The 12,104-nt window shown below is 46.6% G+C and overlaps 1 protein-coding gene across 1 annotated transcript; it reads left to right on the top strand.

Annotated features, from left to right (window-relative positions):
• The first annotated feature begins 155 nt into the window (after positions 1 to 155).
• PATL2 (PAT1 homolog 2) lies at positions 156 to 12,104 on the top strand. Its single transcript, XM_083370964.1, has 19 exons — positions 156 to 181; positions 1,153 to 1,264; positions 1,738 to 2,066; positions 2,893 to 2,961; positions 3,630 to 3,695; positions 5,061 to 5,207; positions 5,349 to 5,435; positions 5,852 to 5,982; positions 6,062 to 6,139; positions 7,256 to 7,421; positions 8,219 to 8,336; positions 8,414 to 8,511; positions 8,995 to 9,039; positions 9,249 to 9,397; positions 9,818 to 9,977; positions 10,561 to 10,701; positions 10,878 to 10,975; positions 11,070 to 11,259; positions 11,703 to 12,104. Exons 2-18 carry the CDS (start codon positions 1,171 to 1,173, stop codon positions 11,221 to 11,223), a joined length of 2,130 nt encoding a protein of 709 aa, XP_083227090.1. The 5' UTR covers positions 156 to 181; positions 1,153 to 1,170; the 3' UTR covers positions 11,224 to 11,259; positions 11,703 to 12,104.

Here is a 12,104-nt window from a genome sequence, read left to right as displayed (position 1 = left end):
GGTCCCTTAAAAAGTGAGGGGGGGGTGTATTTTTTTAAATAAGACCCGGACCCGCCGCCCCGCCCCCGAAAAGGCCCTTTAAAAGCGCCGGCATGGCCGCAAAGGAGCGACCGCTGCCGGGCGAGGGCGCTACGAGGGCTCCATGGCCGAAGGAGGCGAAGCCGCCGGGGCGCCGGACGTGGTAAGCAGCCGGCATGGCCGAGGCTGGGCGGGGAGCCGGTGGAAGAAGCGCCGCGCGTTCCCAAACCGGAGCGCCGCCGTTGCAACCCGGTTGCTTCCCCACCTCCTCGTCATGCCTTTGCGGGAAGCCGCGTCCTCTTTGGCTTTCCTTGCTTCTGCCTTTTAACTGCTACCCTTGAGTAGTGAATGGACGGATGAGTAAGTACATTTCCCCGGTGTAGCTGTATCCGTGTCACTCGGTAGTAGTGACTTACTCCTGGATTCCGGAGCGCGGAGTGGAGAGGATGCTCCGCGGGGCAAGCAGCTCTCTTACGCACGGAGTTGTTCCGCCTCCTTTCTTCCCCCGCCTTGTTCCACTTTCCCTTCTAAATGTGAATTATTCCTCCTCGTGACTGCTGGAGAAAGGAAGGAGAGGCTGGATTATCCTTCTTCTTAGCAGAGACTTTTTGGCTGTTGGACTAGTCCAGGGGTAGGCAACCTCGGCTCTTTTATGACTCATGGACTTCAACTCCCAGAATTCCCGAGTCAGCTATTTATGACTCATGGACTTCAACTCCCAGAATTCCCTAGTCAGCTATTTATGACTCATGGACTTCAACTCCCAGAATTCCAGAGTCAGCATAGCTGACTCTGGAATTCTGGGAGTTGAAGTCCATGAGTCATAAAAGAGCTGAGGTTGCCTACCCCTGGACTAGGGCTTGAATCTTAAAGAAAAAGAAACTATTGGCCGTCTTACACTTGGAGGGAAATTGAAATACTGCTAGCATAGATAGTAGTAACTCAGCAGTGATGCTGGCTCAGTACAAAACACTACTGGTTGAAGTAGACAGATGTTTAAGCAAAACTGTGAGTTTAAACTTTCTTGAACTAGCCCACACTGAGATTCTGTTTTGGTCAAATTCCCTACTTTTCCCAAGAAGGAGTTTAAGTGTTATAAGAGTTTCCATTTTCTTGTCTGTTTGTTTAAATCAGATCCTAGAGGATTATTTCATGATGGAAGAGGACACGGGGGAAGAAACTCTGATAGACAAAGCAAGTGAAGAGGATGAAATTGATCTCTATATTAACTTAACATTCACTTCAGGTAAAATACTCTCTGGTTGGAGCAGAGAGCTTGTAATGACATAGTAGCAGGACAAGAGTAAACCAAAGCTATCACAATTGAATTGTCTTTCTTTTTCTTAAAAAAAGAAAAATACAAATGAAGATTAAATAAGAGAGAAAAATATAAAGACATTCTTTAAAAGGTGCAGATAATTGTCCCTATGGACATTGAGGATGAACATACTTGGAACAATAAACAATACAAATTGCTACTTCAACAACTAAAGTGTGTGTGGGGCGGGGTGTCTAGTAACATCCACCAAAACCTGTCTTTTGTTAGTACAGTTGCAAGGATCTCAGAAGACCGCTTGAACCCAGGACCTTTTTCCGGTCAAATCTTACTTTGTAGTAAGATTGTAGTAATGTAAGAATCATATTGCAGTTACAGACCTTCCCTTTCAGCATAAGGGTGTTTCTATATTGACCTAGATGTTTGTTCTCTCGGTTTGCAAGCCTACCCTGAAGACAATAGGGCAAAGGCCTTGACAATGGAATCTCAGATGGCAGATGTGGTTGACCCCAGGGAAGGGGAGATGGTCAATGCTGAAGGAGAACAGGAGACCAGAACTTCAGATGTGGAAGCGATGGTAGAAGATGGGAAAGAAGATGAAACTCTTCCCGAAGAGTCTCATAACCAGTTTGCTTCTGGCACCATGGAGGTTGAAGAGGAAGAAGCCTTGACCGACCACGGAGAGGTGCCTACAAGTCAGAATGCAGGAGAACTGCATGACTTGGAAGATCCAGCTGTTATGAGTGCTGTACGAGGTCAGCGTCTGCTGGAGGTGAGTAAACCTGGCAAACTTCCTTTGGTAGGTGCTCTCAAGATGGAGACGAGCTGCAGGATTGCAAGGATGGATGGTAGACCAGCTGGCTGTGAAAGAAGGGACATCTCCCCCAATCCATTGAAAGGGCACTAGATTGAAGTTGCTTCTCTAACATTGCAGCCTCTAAAGCTGATCTAAGCTACGAGAGAGGACCTCAAGTTTTTGATCCTTCTTTCATCTAGATGCCATCTCCTCTCGGGACCTGGCAGTGGTATGCCCAGGGACCTCCATGTGAAGCAGATTAAGTAGAGAGAAGGTGGCCAGGCTGTAAATCACTGAGTAAAGTTTTAATTCTGTTGGTCCACATTGATCTAGTGGTGAGGGCACCAGGAGTTTGTGAATTCTAGTCCAGCCTTAAGCACGAAAGCCAGCTGGGTGACTCTGGGGCCAGCCACAATGTCTCAGCCCAACTTACCCTATAGGGTTGTTGCAGTGGGGAAAATAGGAATAAGAAGGACATTATTTATATTTGTCACCCTGGGTTCTTTATAAACAAGATAAAATAAAGGTGAGGTATGCGTTAAAAAAAATATCCATTACGACTCTTGACTTCAAATTGTAATTTTGTAATTGACAAAAGGGGGATTACATCTATAGAAAAAATTCCCACGCTTTGATCTTAAGTGCATAGCAAAAAATAACATCTATAACTGACATTCTGTGATGCTGATAATGCCCCTGAAAAATAAAATTAGTCTCGGAAGTGCTAATTCTGTATTCAGGATATTGCATATCTTCTTAAGTCGCTTTTTTTTGGAATCCCTTCTTTTCTCTCTCTTGGCAGAAAGAAGATTCTGCTATTCTCGATAGCAAACTGGCCAGTCACCCTTCGGAATTTTCTTCCGATTACTTGGTAAGACGGTTTAATTTCCTGCCCCCCCTCCCCTTCCGATAAATGCGTATTAAAGGAAGAAATATAAAAAAAGGGGAGGAGGCAGGTGTCAGGCAGGATTTTACAGGAAGGGGTTGCTTTGGCACGGATCCATCAGTGGGAAAAACATCAGCTGTGAACCAAGTTAAAATTAAAACATTGCAAATTTTACAAGGCGGAGGGAGCACCCTCGCGTTATCAGCCACCCCCAGGACCGCCTGTTGCTCTTTGACCCCCATGCCAATTGTCAGAGCCAGGTTTTAATATAGATAGTCCTTGACTTACGGCCATCATTGAGCCTGACATTTCTGTTGCCTAGTGAAACATTTGTTAAGCGAATTGTGCCCCATTTTATGACGTTTCTTGCCAAGGCTGTTAATCAGTGCAGTTAAGTCAGTAACACGGTTAAGTTACTGGCCCAAGGTCACCCAGACAGGTTTCGTAAGGTGGAAGTAGAACTTGCTGCCTCCTGCTTGCTAGCCTTAACCATTAGACCAAACTGCCTCTCTCAAAGGGTAACAAATGGGCCCTGGAAGCAGCCTTGAATGCTTTCTGTAGAAAATTAGGTGTCTTTAACCTTACGAATTGCCCACAGACATTTTGTCTCTTTTCTCATTTTTGCATCTATTTCCCCTCCACCTCCTGCTCAGCCCCATTCAAAGTGTATGTGGAGGACTCCAACTCTGAGGAGGGGCCCGTCGTTATCTATGATGCAGGTAACCCTTTTTCTCGAGAGCAAAACGGCTTGGCTTAGGCCTGGCTTCACCATCTCTCCAGCTTGATTGAGCTCAGCTACATTAATGACCCTGAGCAGGGTGGGCTGCGTGGATCAAACACGGAGCCATAAGGTAGAGTTTTCAGACTGTGGTGGCTGGATTCACCCAGTATGGCTAGCCAAAAACAAACCACATATCATCATGTGTGAACCCAGTCTGCTGTGGCTTGAAGGAGCCTAGAAGTATTTGAAGCTACTCGGATTTTAGGGGATGGGGCTTTTATTTTCGGAATGAGAACATCCTGGTGTGGATATGGAGGACCAAAGAAGAACAGAAGAAAAGGAGGAGAGAGGGGAGGGGGAGGGGGAGGGGAGGGGAAGGAAGGGAAGGAAGGAGGAAGGAGGAGGAAGGAAGGAAGGATTTCAGAGGAAATAGCAAGAGATTATATTTATTTATTTATTTATTTATTTATTTATTTATTTATTTATTTATTTATTTATTTTAATTCCATTTATATCCCGCCCTTCTCCGAAGACTCAGGGCGGCTTACAAGCTTAGCAGTAGCCTTCATTCTATGTATATGCCTGCTTATTAGGGCTTTCACACACACACACCCCAAGCGGCATTATTACAAAGTCAGCTTAATTGCCCCCAACAATCTGGGTCCTCATTTTCCCTACCTCGGAAGGATGGAAGGCTGAGTCAACCTTGAGCCTGGTGGGACTCGAACCTGCACTAATTGCAGGCAGCTGGTGTTACTTAAGGAGGCATTAAGGAGGCATTAATTAAGGCATTTGCCTTAATTAAACAAAATTCTGGATTAATCAGTTCAAAAATGGTTTTGGGGTATCCAATTTTTTTATCTTCTGTAGTTCTTCACCCTTCTGCCACTGGAGGACACTCCAGTTTATATTTTACTGCTAACTCTATTTCCTCTTACTACTTTAAAATCAAGATGATTGATAACTTGGGCCTAAAAGGGAAGGGCCAGTGTCAGCTTCTTCCTCTTTCATCCTCCGAGAAGTGATTTCACTTCCAACTGAAACGGGGTTTAAACAAGGAAGGCTGAGGTCTGAAAATCCGCTTCGGAGCAGAAGCCAAATACCCCTAAATTCAGTAATATGGGGGGTTTTTTAATAACAGTGAGTGAACTGCACCACATTTGCCTCTCCACGGGAGGTGTCCAGAAAACGTGGTCAAAAGAAGTCAAGATGCACAATGGTGCAGCTGACGCTTCGCCTGATTTTTATCTGCATCGTGACAGTGCTTTGATTCTGACTCTCTTGCTGCCGCCTATCAACACCCCCATCTCCATAACCCCAATGAATTGCAATTTGGGCTTGACCCCCACTTCTTGTCCTTTAGGCTCTAGAAAGGGCGTCTCGGTCCCGTGCCAATCTAGATTTCCTGACTTCACCGATACGGACCAGCTTCCTCGATTCCTCTGATGTGGACTGCTCGGCTTTCTGTGGGCGGACTCTGAATCCCACTCCCCAACGTTTCATGCGTCAAGTAAGGGAAATCTCTTGAATTCCAGATTCCCCGAGTTTTTCGATTTTCATGTGCATTTTGGATACGGTCGAGTTGTATGTTTGTACTTCTCAATTTTGATGAATTTTTTTTTCACTGCCCGGTCCTCTTCCTACCTTGCAGCAAACTCCCGTGATGTCGCCTTCCAAAAGGCTGGCCTATCCGTTCACTCCACCTCGCAGGATACGTCGTCCGTTTGGCCTTAGTCAGGTGACGTGCTCTGCAATTTGAATATCGTACCTCTGGGACAGATTTGCTCCACCTGGGAGGTGTGTGGACCTCAACTCCCAGAATTCCCCAGCCAGCATGACCAATTCATTTTACAACCGCCATGAGTTATGAGTGTGATGGGTAAAGCTCCATTACAGTGGTAGCTCCACGATTACCTGTATCCAGGTAGAATAGGGGTTTCCGTTACACTTGTTGGGAGAAGCAGCCCAAGGTGCCACTAACCGGGTCTTCTTTGTTAAGCGAGTGTATACAAAAGGTTTGACTGGATTCCGTCTCAAAGACCTTGAAAGAGATTTCCAACTGCTGAAGGCTCAGATCGTTCTCCCACTGCATCTGATGGAGAACAAAATGGCCAGAGCGGTTGGGGTCTAATCCTCCATGTGTTCCCTCTTCAGATGTCAGGGTATGCCTCTCCACCTCCATTCCAACCATTGTTTTCCAACGCCAGCAGCCCAACGTGGGCTTTGACGCACACCCCCGAAACACCACCCTTCAGCCCGCCGAGCAGCAGCCAGCAAAAGATCAGGTAAACAGGTTCAGACAACTCGTTGGTCACCCCCTCCGGAGAGACTTGGGATTCACTGCCCTCTCTTCCATTTTTGTAGCTTGCCCAGCACAATGACCCAGTTGCACCCCTTACATCAGCGATTTCTGACTCAAAGACAGCGAGGGCAAAAAGCAAGGTAAAGGGCTAGAGGAAATGGAAAGGGGAAACGCCAAGTAAAGGTGGTTGTCTCGAATTGTGATGTTCCGTGTAACTGCAAGAGCAAAGAGGTAACAACTATATAGGTTGCAGTGACAATTATCTGTCATCAAATCAACCGGATCAACTTTCCCCATGACAATCTGTCCCAACCTGGTCCTTCAGATGTTCCATCATTGCTATAGTCTAGAACAGACATGTCAAACACAAGGCCCGGGGGCCAGATTCGGCCCGCAAAGTGGTTTCATGCGGCCCACGAAGCCATCCTGGAAACAGGGAGGGAACGGCCCCCACTGCCTTGTCCCTGGCCCAGAGACCCTCCTCCTGCCAGAGACCCTCAGATCTGTCCCACTCCTGCCCAGACCCCCATAGGCACCCTTAATGCCAACGATGTAGAGCTGGCCATGCCCACCCAGTAGGCCATACGCACTCTAGCCACGCCCACCCAGTAGGCCACGCCCACCCTGGCCACACCCACCCGGCCCCCTGAGGGCAACCGCAATGCTGATGCGGCCCTCAATGAAATTAAGTTTGACACCCCTGGTCTAGAACCACCATCTTTTGGCACTTTCCACCTTTCCCAACATCAGGCCAATCTCCAGACAGCGTGTTTCAGAGTTCAACAAAATAGCATTAATGCTACTCTGGGCTGAACACCGAATCTTGCAAACTGTAAGATGAATTCACAGCCACATTTAAGCTGAGTTATTTAAAAGGGAAATCTTGAGATGCTTTTTCCCAAATGTGTCCCCACCAGGGCTGAATTGTTGGCCATGAATAATTTTATCACTAAGTTGTCCCCAGATTTATTACCCTTGCTTCAGTGTCTTATGCATGAATGGCTGTGTGGCTTAGTGTACTTGTTCCACACACTAATTCCCATCTGGTGGAATAAATCCCAGATTTAAGATAAGGCCTTCGGAATAAAATTTAAGTTGGGTTACTGACCTTCCATTTATGGCTTGTTGGCCCAGATGATTCAAGGGCGCCTTCAAATTCTCCCCAGAGAGTTAAAAGTAAAATGGGGATCTATTTCTTGGGTGAAGTTGACTTCTTGGACCAGGGGAGTTAGAAGGTTTCAAAACGTATCTCCTAGATCATGTTCCTGCTTGTCTCCAAGACTTCCCTGCGTGGACTCTCAGACACCAGAAGTGGATCCTTTCTCTGCTCTCATGATCCCCTTTGAAAAAGATTGGGTGATCAAGGTACAGATGTTACAGTTGCAGAGTGAAAACCCCCAGCGGGATGACTACTATTACCAGGTGAGTGCAGGAAATAGGTGGAATCAGCCTCAAATTGCAGGCTGGGCAGGGAGAATCCATAGAACGGTGGGATTTGGGATGGGCATCACAATGGATGGCTTGTCATTGTAGGCCCATCCTTGTTCCTGTGGAAGTGAGGCTGTTAAGGGAGGAACCGAGGATAAGGAAGTGAAGGAATGCACGAGAAGTTAGGCATCTCCCAAAGCAAAAAGGGTTTTGGGGGGACCCTGTAAAGCAATAGTTTTGCTCTTCCCTACTTCTCTTCACTTCTGCCAGACCCTTTAAGAACATTACCGTTGGTTTGGCCATTAGTTCATTTGACCTACAAGCTACATCCAAGATCTGCAGACTTTTTCTGACCGAGGACAATGCTTAGTCTTGAGCCCTTGTCCAGGAAGAGGAATCAAAAGTTGACCTACCCTTTAAGCCATTTATGTAACCATTAATATATCTCACTCTTTTCCTCTTAGGTCAGAGTAAACATTTCAATGTAGCGCCAATTTAGGGATTCTTGGAAGCCATTGGTGAGATGTTTGGGGGCTATACATGGTCCTGGAGCTTCGGGGCATCCCGAGGCTGAAACGAGCTGCTTTCTTGGTCAGGTACAAGGCCAGGGATTCTGAAAAGAAGTCCTCCCGGGTGATCAGATGAATGGTCAGGAGATCACAGCCTGGACCAAATGGGTTTCAGAATCATCCTTCCATTCCTGTTGAAGATGTCAGTGGAAAGCAGGACAGCTCTGATGTACGTGCTGCAAGTTTGTCCTCCTTTCACCCATTGTCCTATCTTGTCCTCAGGAATATTATCGCAAGCTGGAGCACAAACAAGCGGAGAAAGGACTCCTGGCCGGGAGTAAACCTGAGGTCCCTAAGCTAGTCACCCCATATATCCAAAGAGTGGAGACCTACGAATCTGGTAAGTCCTGTGCAAGGGGGGGGTTTCTAAGGCATGGAAATGCACGAGCATCTCCTGACAGTGACTTCCTCTGCCAGTAATGCGGATTCCAGGATCCCTGGGACAGGTAGCCATGTCCACCTGCTACAGTCCCCGCAGGGCTATCGATGCTGTGCACCATTTCTCTCTGGAACAGGTATGTGCCCAATCGTTTTGCCCATGCTCAATCTCAAGGGTAGGCAACCTTGGCTCTCTTAGGACTCGTGGACTTCAACTCCCAGAATTCCTGAGCCAGCCATGCTGAGGGGGAAAGGGAGAGGTTTCCAAGCTGAGCCCTGCTGGCTCAGGAATTCTGGGAGTTGAAGTCCACAAGTCATAAATGAGCCAAGGTTGCCTATCCCTGCTCTACCTGAATGGCAGGATCATGTGCCTCTCTTTATATATTTTGGGGGGAAGAGGTCACTTGAAATAACGCGCAGGTATCTTAAACCTATTAAATCAAGTTTGTCCTGGGCGTCGGATGAAGATAGTGGGTCGTCTAACCACCGTCTGCAACTCATCTGGAGAATTCTGCATTCCAAAGTCTGGGGAAAGTGGCCTGCAGACTTGTTAGAACGTGGAGCATCTGCTTTCTCTTCTAGTGACTCAATGCTTTTATTTCCCCTCTTTATTTTCCAAGGTGGTAGGGAATCAGCGGCTACAAGTGCTGTACCAGATTGAGAAAGTAAGTTGCTCCATGGGAAATAATAAATAAATTCCTGAACGTCAAAAGTAAGACAAAAGTCTGCCTTACTTCTGTCCTGCAACTAACCCGAAATGCAAGAATCTTTGAAGCCTCTAGGAAGGCTGCAAAGCAACGCATCAAATGATGTGCAGGAAGCTGTTATAATCTCTTGCAATGTCCTAGCTGATATTTATATGCTGTGGAAACAGATGTACCTTATACTCCTGGAGATGGAGGACATTCAGCGGAAATTGGATCAGGCCCCAGAAGAGATGCATCCCCAGCTATATGAGAAGCTTGTCCGTGTAATAGAACGCGTCTACCAAGCCCTGAGAATTGAGGAGCATTCTGGTAAAGAGTGAGTCCAAGACAAATTACTAGCAGTAATGATAACAGGAAGGCTCCTTTACAGTGATTTTGTGTCTACGTGAATTCTGCCTATCATTTGAGCTGCTCTCTCTTAACATGTCGGCATTTCTCTCTCTTCGTCTTTCTGCTTTCCTGCTGAAGGGAAATTTTAACGTTTTCCATATCATCTGGAACTGTTGTTCACATCCTCCCCACTACACGACCAACGGCTTTCAAATTTGAGAAGGCCGTGCTCTACCACATTGGCCGGGAATTCTGGCTGTTGCTCTTATCAAGAGTGATTCGGGATAAATTTCTGGAAATTCCAGGGCTTTTCTGTAGCTGTAATATTGAGCTCTCTGGAGGGTGGTTTTTCTCCTTCCTCGCAAAGCCTCCGCTTTGATTTTCTTGGGTGCTTCGTTTTTTCCAGAGAGGTGAAAGAGGAGTTTCTACAGCTTCTGCTGGTAGGAAAAGGGAAGCGGTTGGTGGCCCGTCTGCTGCCACATCTGTCCTTGGAGAGAGCCAAGATGACCCTTGTCAATATTGTGCAGCACCTAGCAGTGCTCATCAAGAAGGACCTGTTGGAGGAGGTACCTTCTCGCCCTCGTTCTCCTTTAGCCACTATCGAGATATTTGGAAATCCTTGCACCGGGGGGGGGGGGATTTTTTTGCATGCAAGCCAAGTGTTATGCATTTCTAAGAACCACCTGACAGAATGACTTCACTTCTTCTGGCCCAAGGTCTTCACCCATGGAACGTAGTTTGAGTTGATGTCCCAAGCTTATTTTGTGGGGTGGGTTACAATCGGAATTTGTTCTGTGGTTCGGTGTGTTGATACTGCTAAAAAAAAGGGGTTGCATATATGCACCGTTGTTGGTTTAGCCATGATTTCTTGAATAAACTACATCTGGCTAACTACACTGAACATGTGAAGTGATAAACCTGAATTAACACATCACAGGGGGTGGTCCGTTTAGGAAGCTAGGGCAAAACTAGCGACAATGTGGTTTAGTCCCATGGGTGAAGCCAGCTTAGATACAATGGTTGATTGGATTCCACAGTATTTCTGGCCTGTGGAATGGATGCAATAATCTCTCCCAGAGCGGAAGACTCGTGTGATCTAATGTTTTGTCGCTTTGCTCTTCCTCCTCCATGTCCTTTGGACTCTGGCAGACCCTCTCTGTCCTCTACAATCCTCTCTGTGACACCATTGGACAGTTGACATTTAGAGAGTTGATGGATGTCCTCCAGGAACTCATTCAGTTGCAGCCCGATTCTGTCAAACAGTCCCTCGCTTTGGTCTTCAGCAATAAGGTACGGGAGTGTACAAATTCAGAGCGGAATCCATACCAGACCCGCATGTGGAGGATTTTTCTTAGCAAGTACATCTAGGTTGTACGTAATTCAATTTTTCCCGTCTTGCTAGCGACTAAGTTGAGTCCAAGGGTTTTCTTAGCGGGCTCCTAATCTTCTCACCCTCCTTCCCCAAGTTTGCCATCTCGCTGCTGTACCTGCTCTTGAGCCACGGCGAGAGATGGCTCTCTTCGGATACATCCCCAAAGCCTGATACTAAAGACTTGGAAAAATGGTGAGGACTCATCTGGTGAGCAGAACGATCCTAGTCTGGTGGGCTGGATCAGTGCTGGGTTGCCTACTGTTGCTCTGTGCCATTCTTCACACAGGGTGGACTTGGTGCTTCTTGTTGCAAGAGAGCTCTCTCAAGTCCCCAAAACCTCCATGGTGGAACCCCTTCACCTTCCCAGCAACCTTCTCTTCCTCTTCTGTCGCTATGTGGACAAAGACATTGTGAACCGCTTGGATGTCAAGATGGACTGAGGATTATCCACGGTTAAGGGAGTGTGTTCTATAAAGGCAAGTAGATCTGCAAGGGTTCGACATGTATGGCTGGGCAACTGTAGATGAAAGCTGTAGGGTCTTTATAGCCCAGTCACTTGACAAGATGTGAGGGACTTCCATGGATGAAAACTAATCAAGGAGAGAGGCAACCTGGAATTAAGGAGAAACTTCCTAACAGTGAGGACAATCAACCAGTGGAACAGCTGGCCTTCAGAAATCGTGGGTGCTCCATCACTGGAGGTTTTTAAGAAGAAACTGGACAGTCACTTGTGTGAGATGGGATAGGGTCCCCTGCTTGAGCAGGGGGTTGGACTAGAAGACCTCCAAGGTCCCTTTCAGCTCTATTCTGATTGATTGATTGATTGACTGCAAATAATGCGGTGAGGGAGTGACTAACAGATGAGATTGCAGAGTTGCAGAAATTCTGGTGGAATCTCAGAGTTGCCTTTGTTTTACAGAAGATGCCTTCATGAGCAGCTACAAGACTTGGAACGTTGCTGGTCCTGCCCATGACGATTTGGACCAGTGACTCAAGCAGCCAGATGCCATTAGAGATGTACAGAAAGTTATTCCAGAACTGGATCCTTAATTTAATAACACAGATTTTGTTTTTGCTTTTTTTTTGGTTTGGGGTTTTTGTGTTTTGTTTGTTTGTTTTTGTAATACTCTGTGCCAATTGTAAATATCTAGTGCTGGCACTAGAGCGCACGCCACACCAACATGCTCAGCCTGAGTAAGCAGACATAGGCTGGCCTGTACAGTGAGCATTTGGGAAACTCTGATGGGGAGAGAGAACTATATTATTTATTGTCTTCTGTATGTTCAGCATTTAAAATATATTAAAAGCAACTCAAAACCTG

The sequence above is a fragment of the Vipera ursinii genome (assembly GCF_947247035.1).
Source record: "Vipera ursinii genome assembly, chromosome: 11".
Lineage (NCBI taxonomy): Eukaryota > Metazoa > Chordata > Lepidosauria > Squamata > Viperidae > Vipera > Vipera ursinii.
This window is presented reverse-complemented; position numbering and strand designations above follow the sequence as displayed.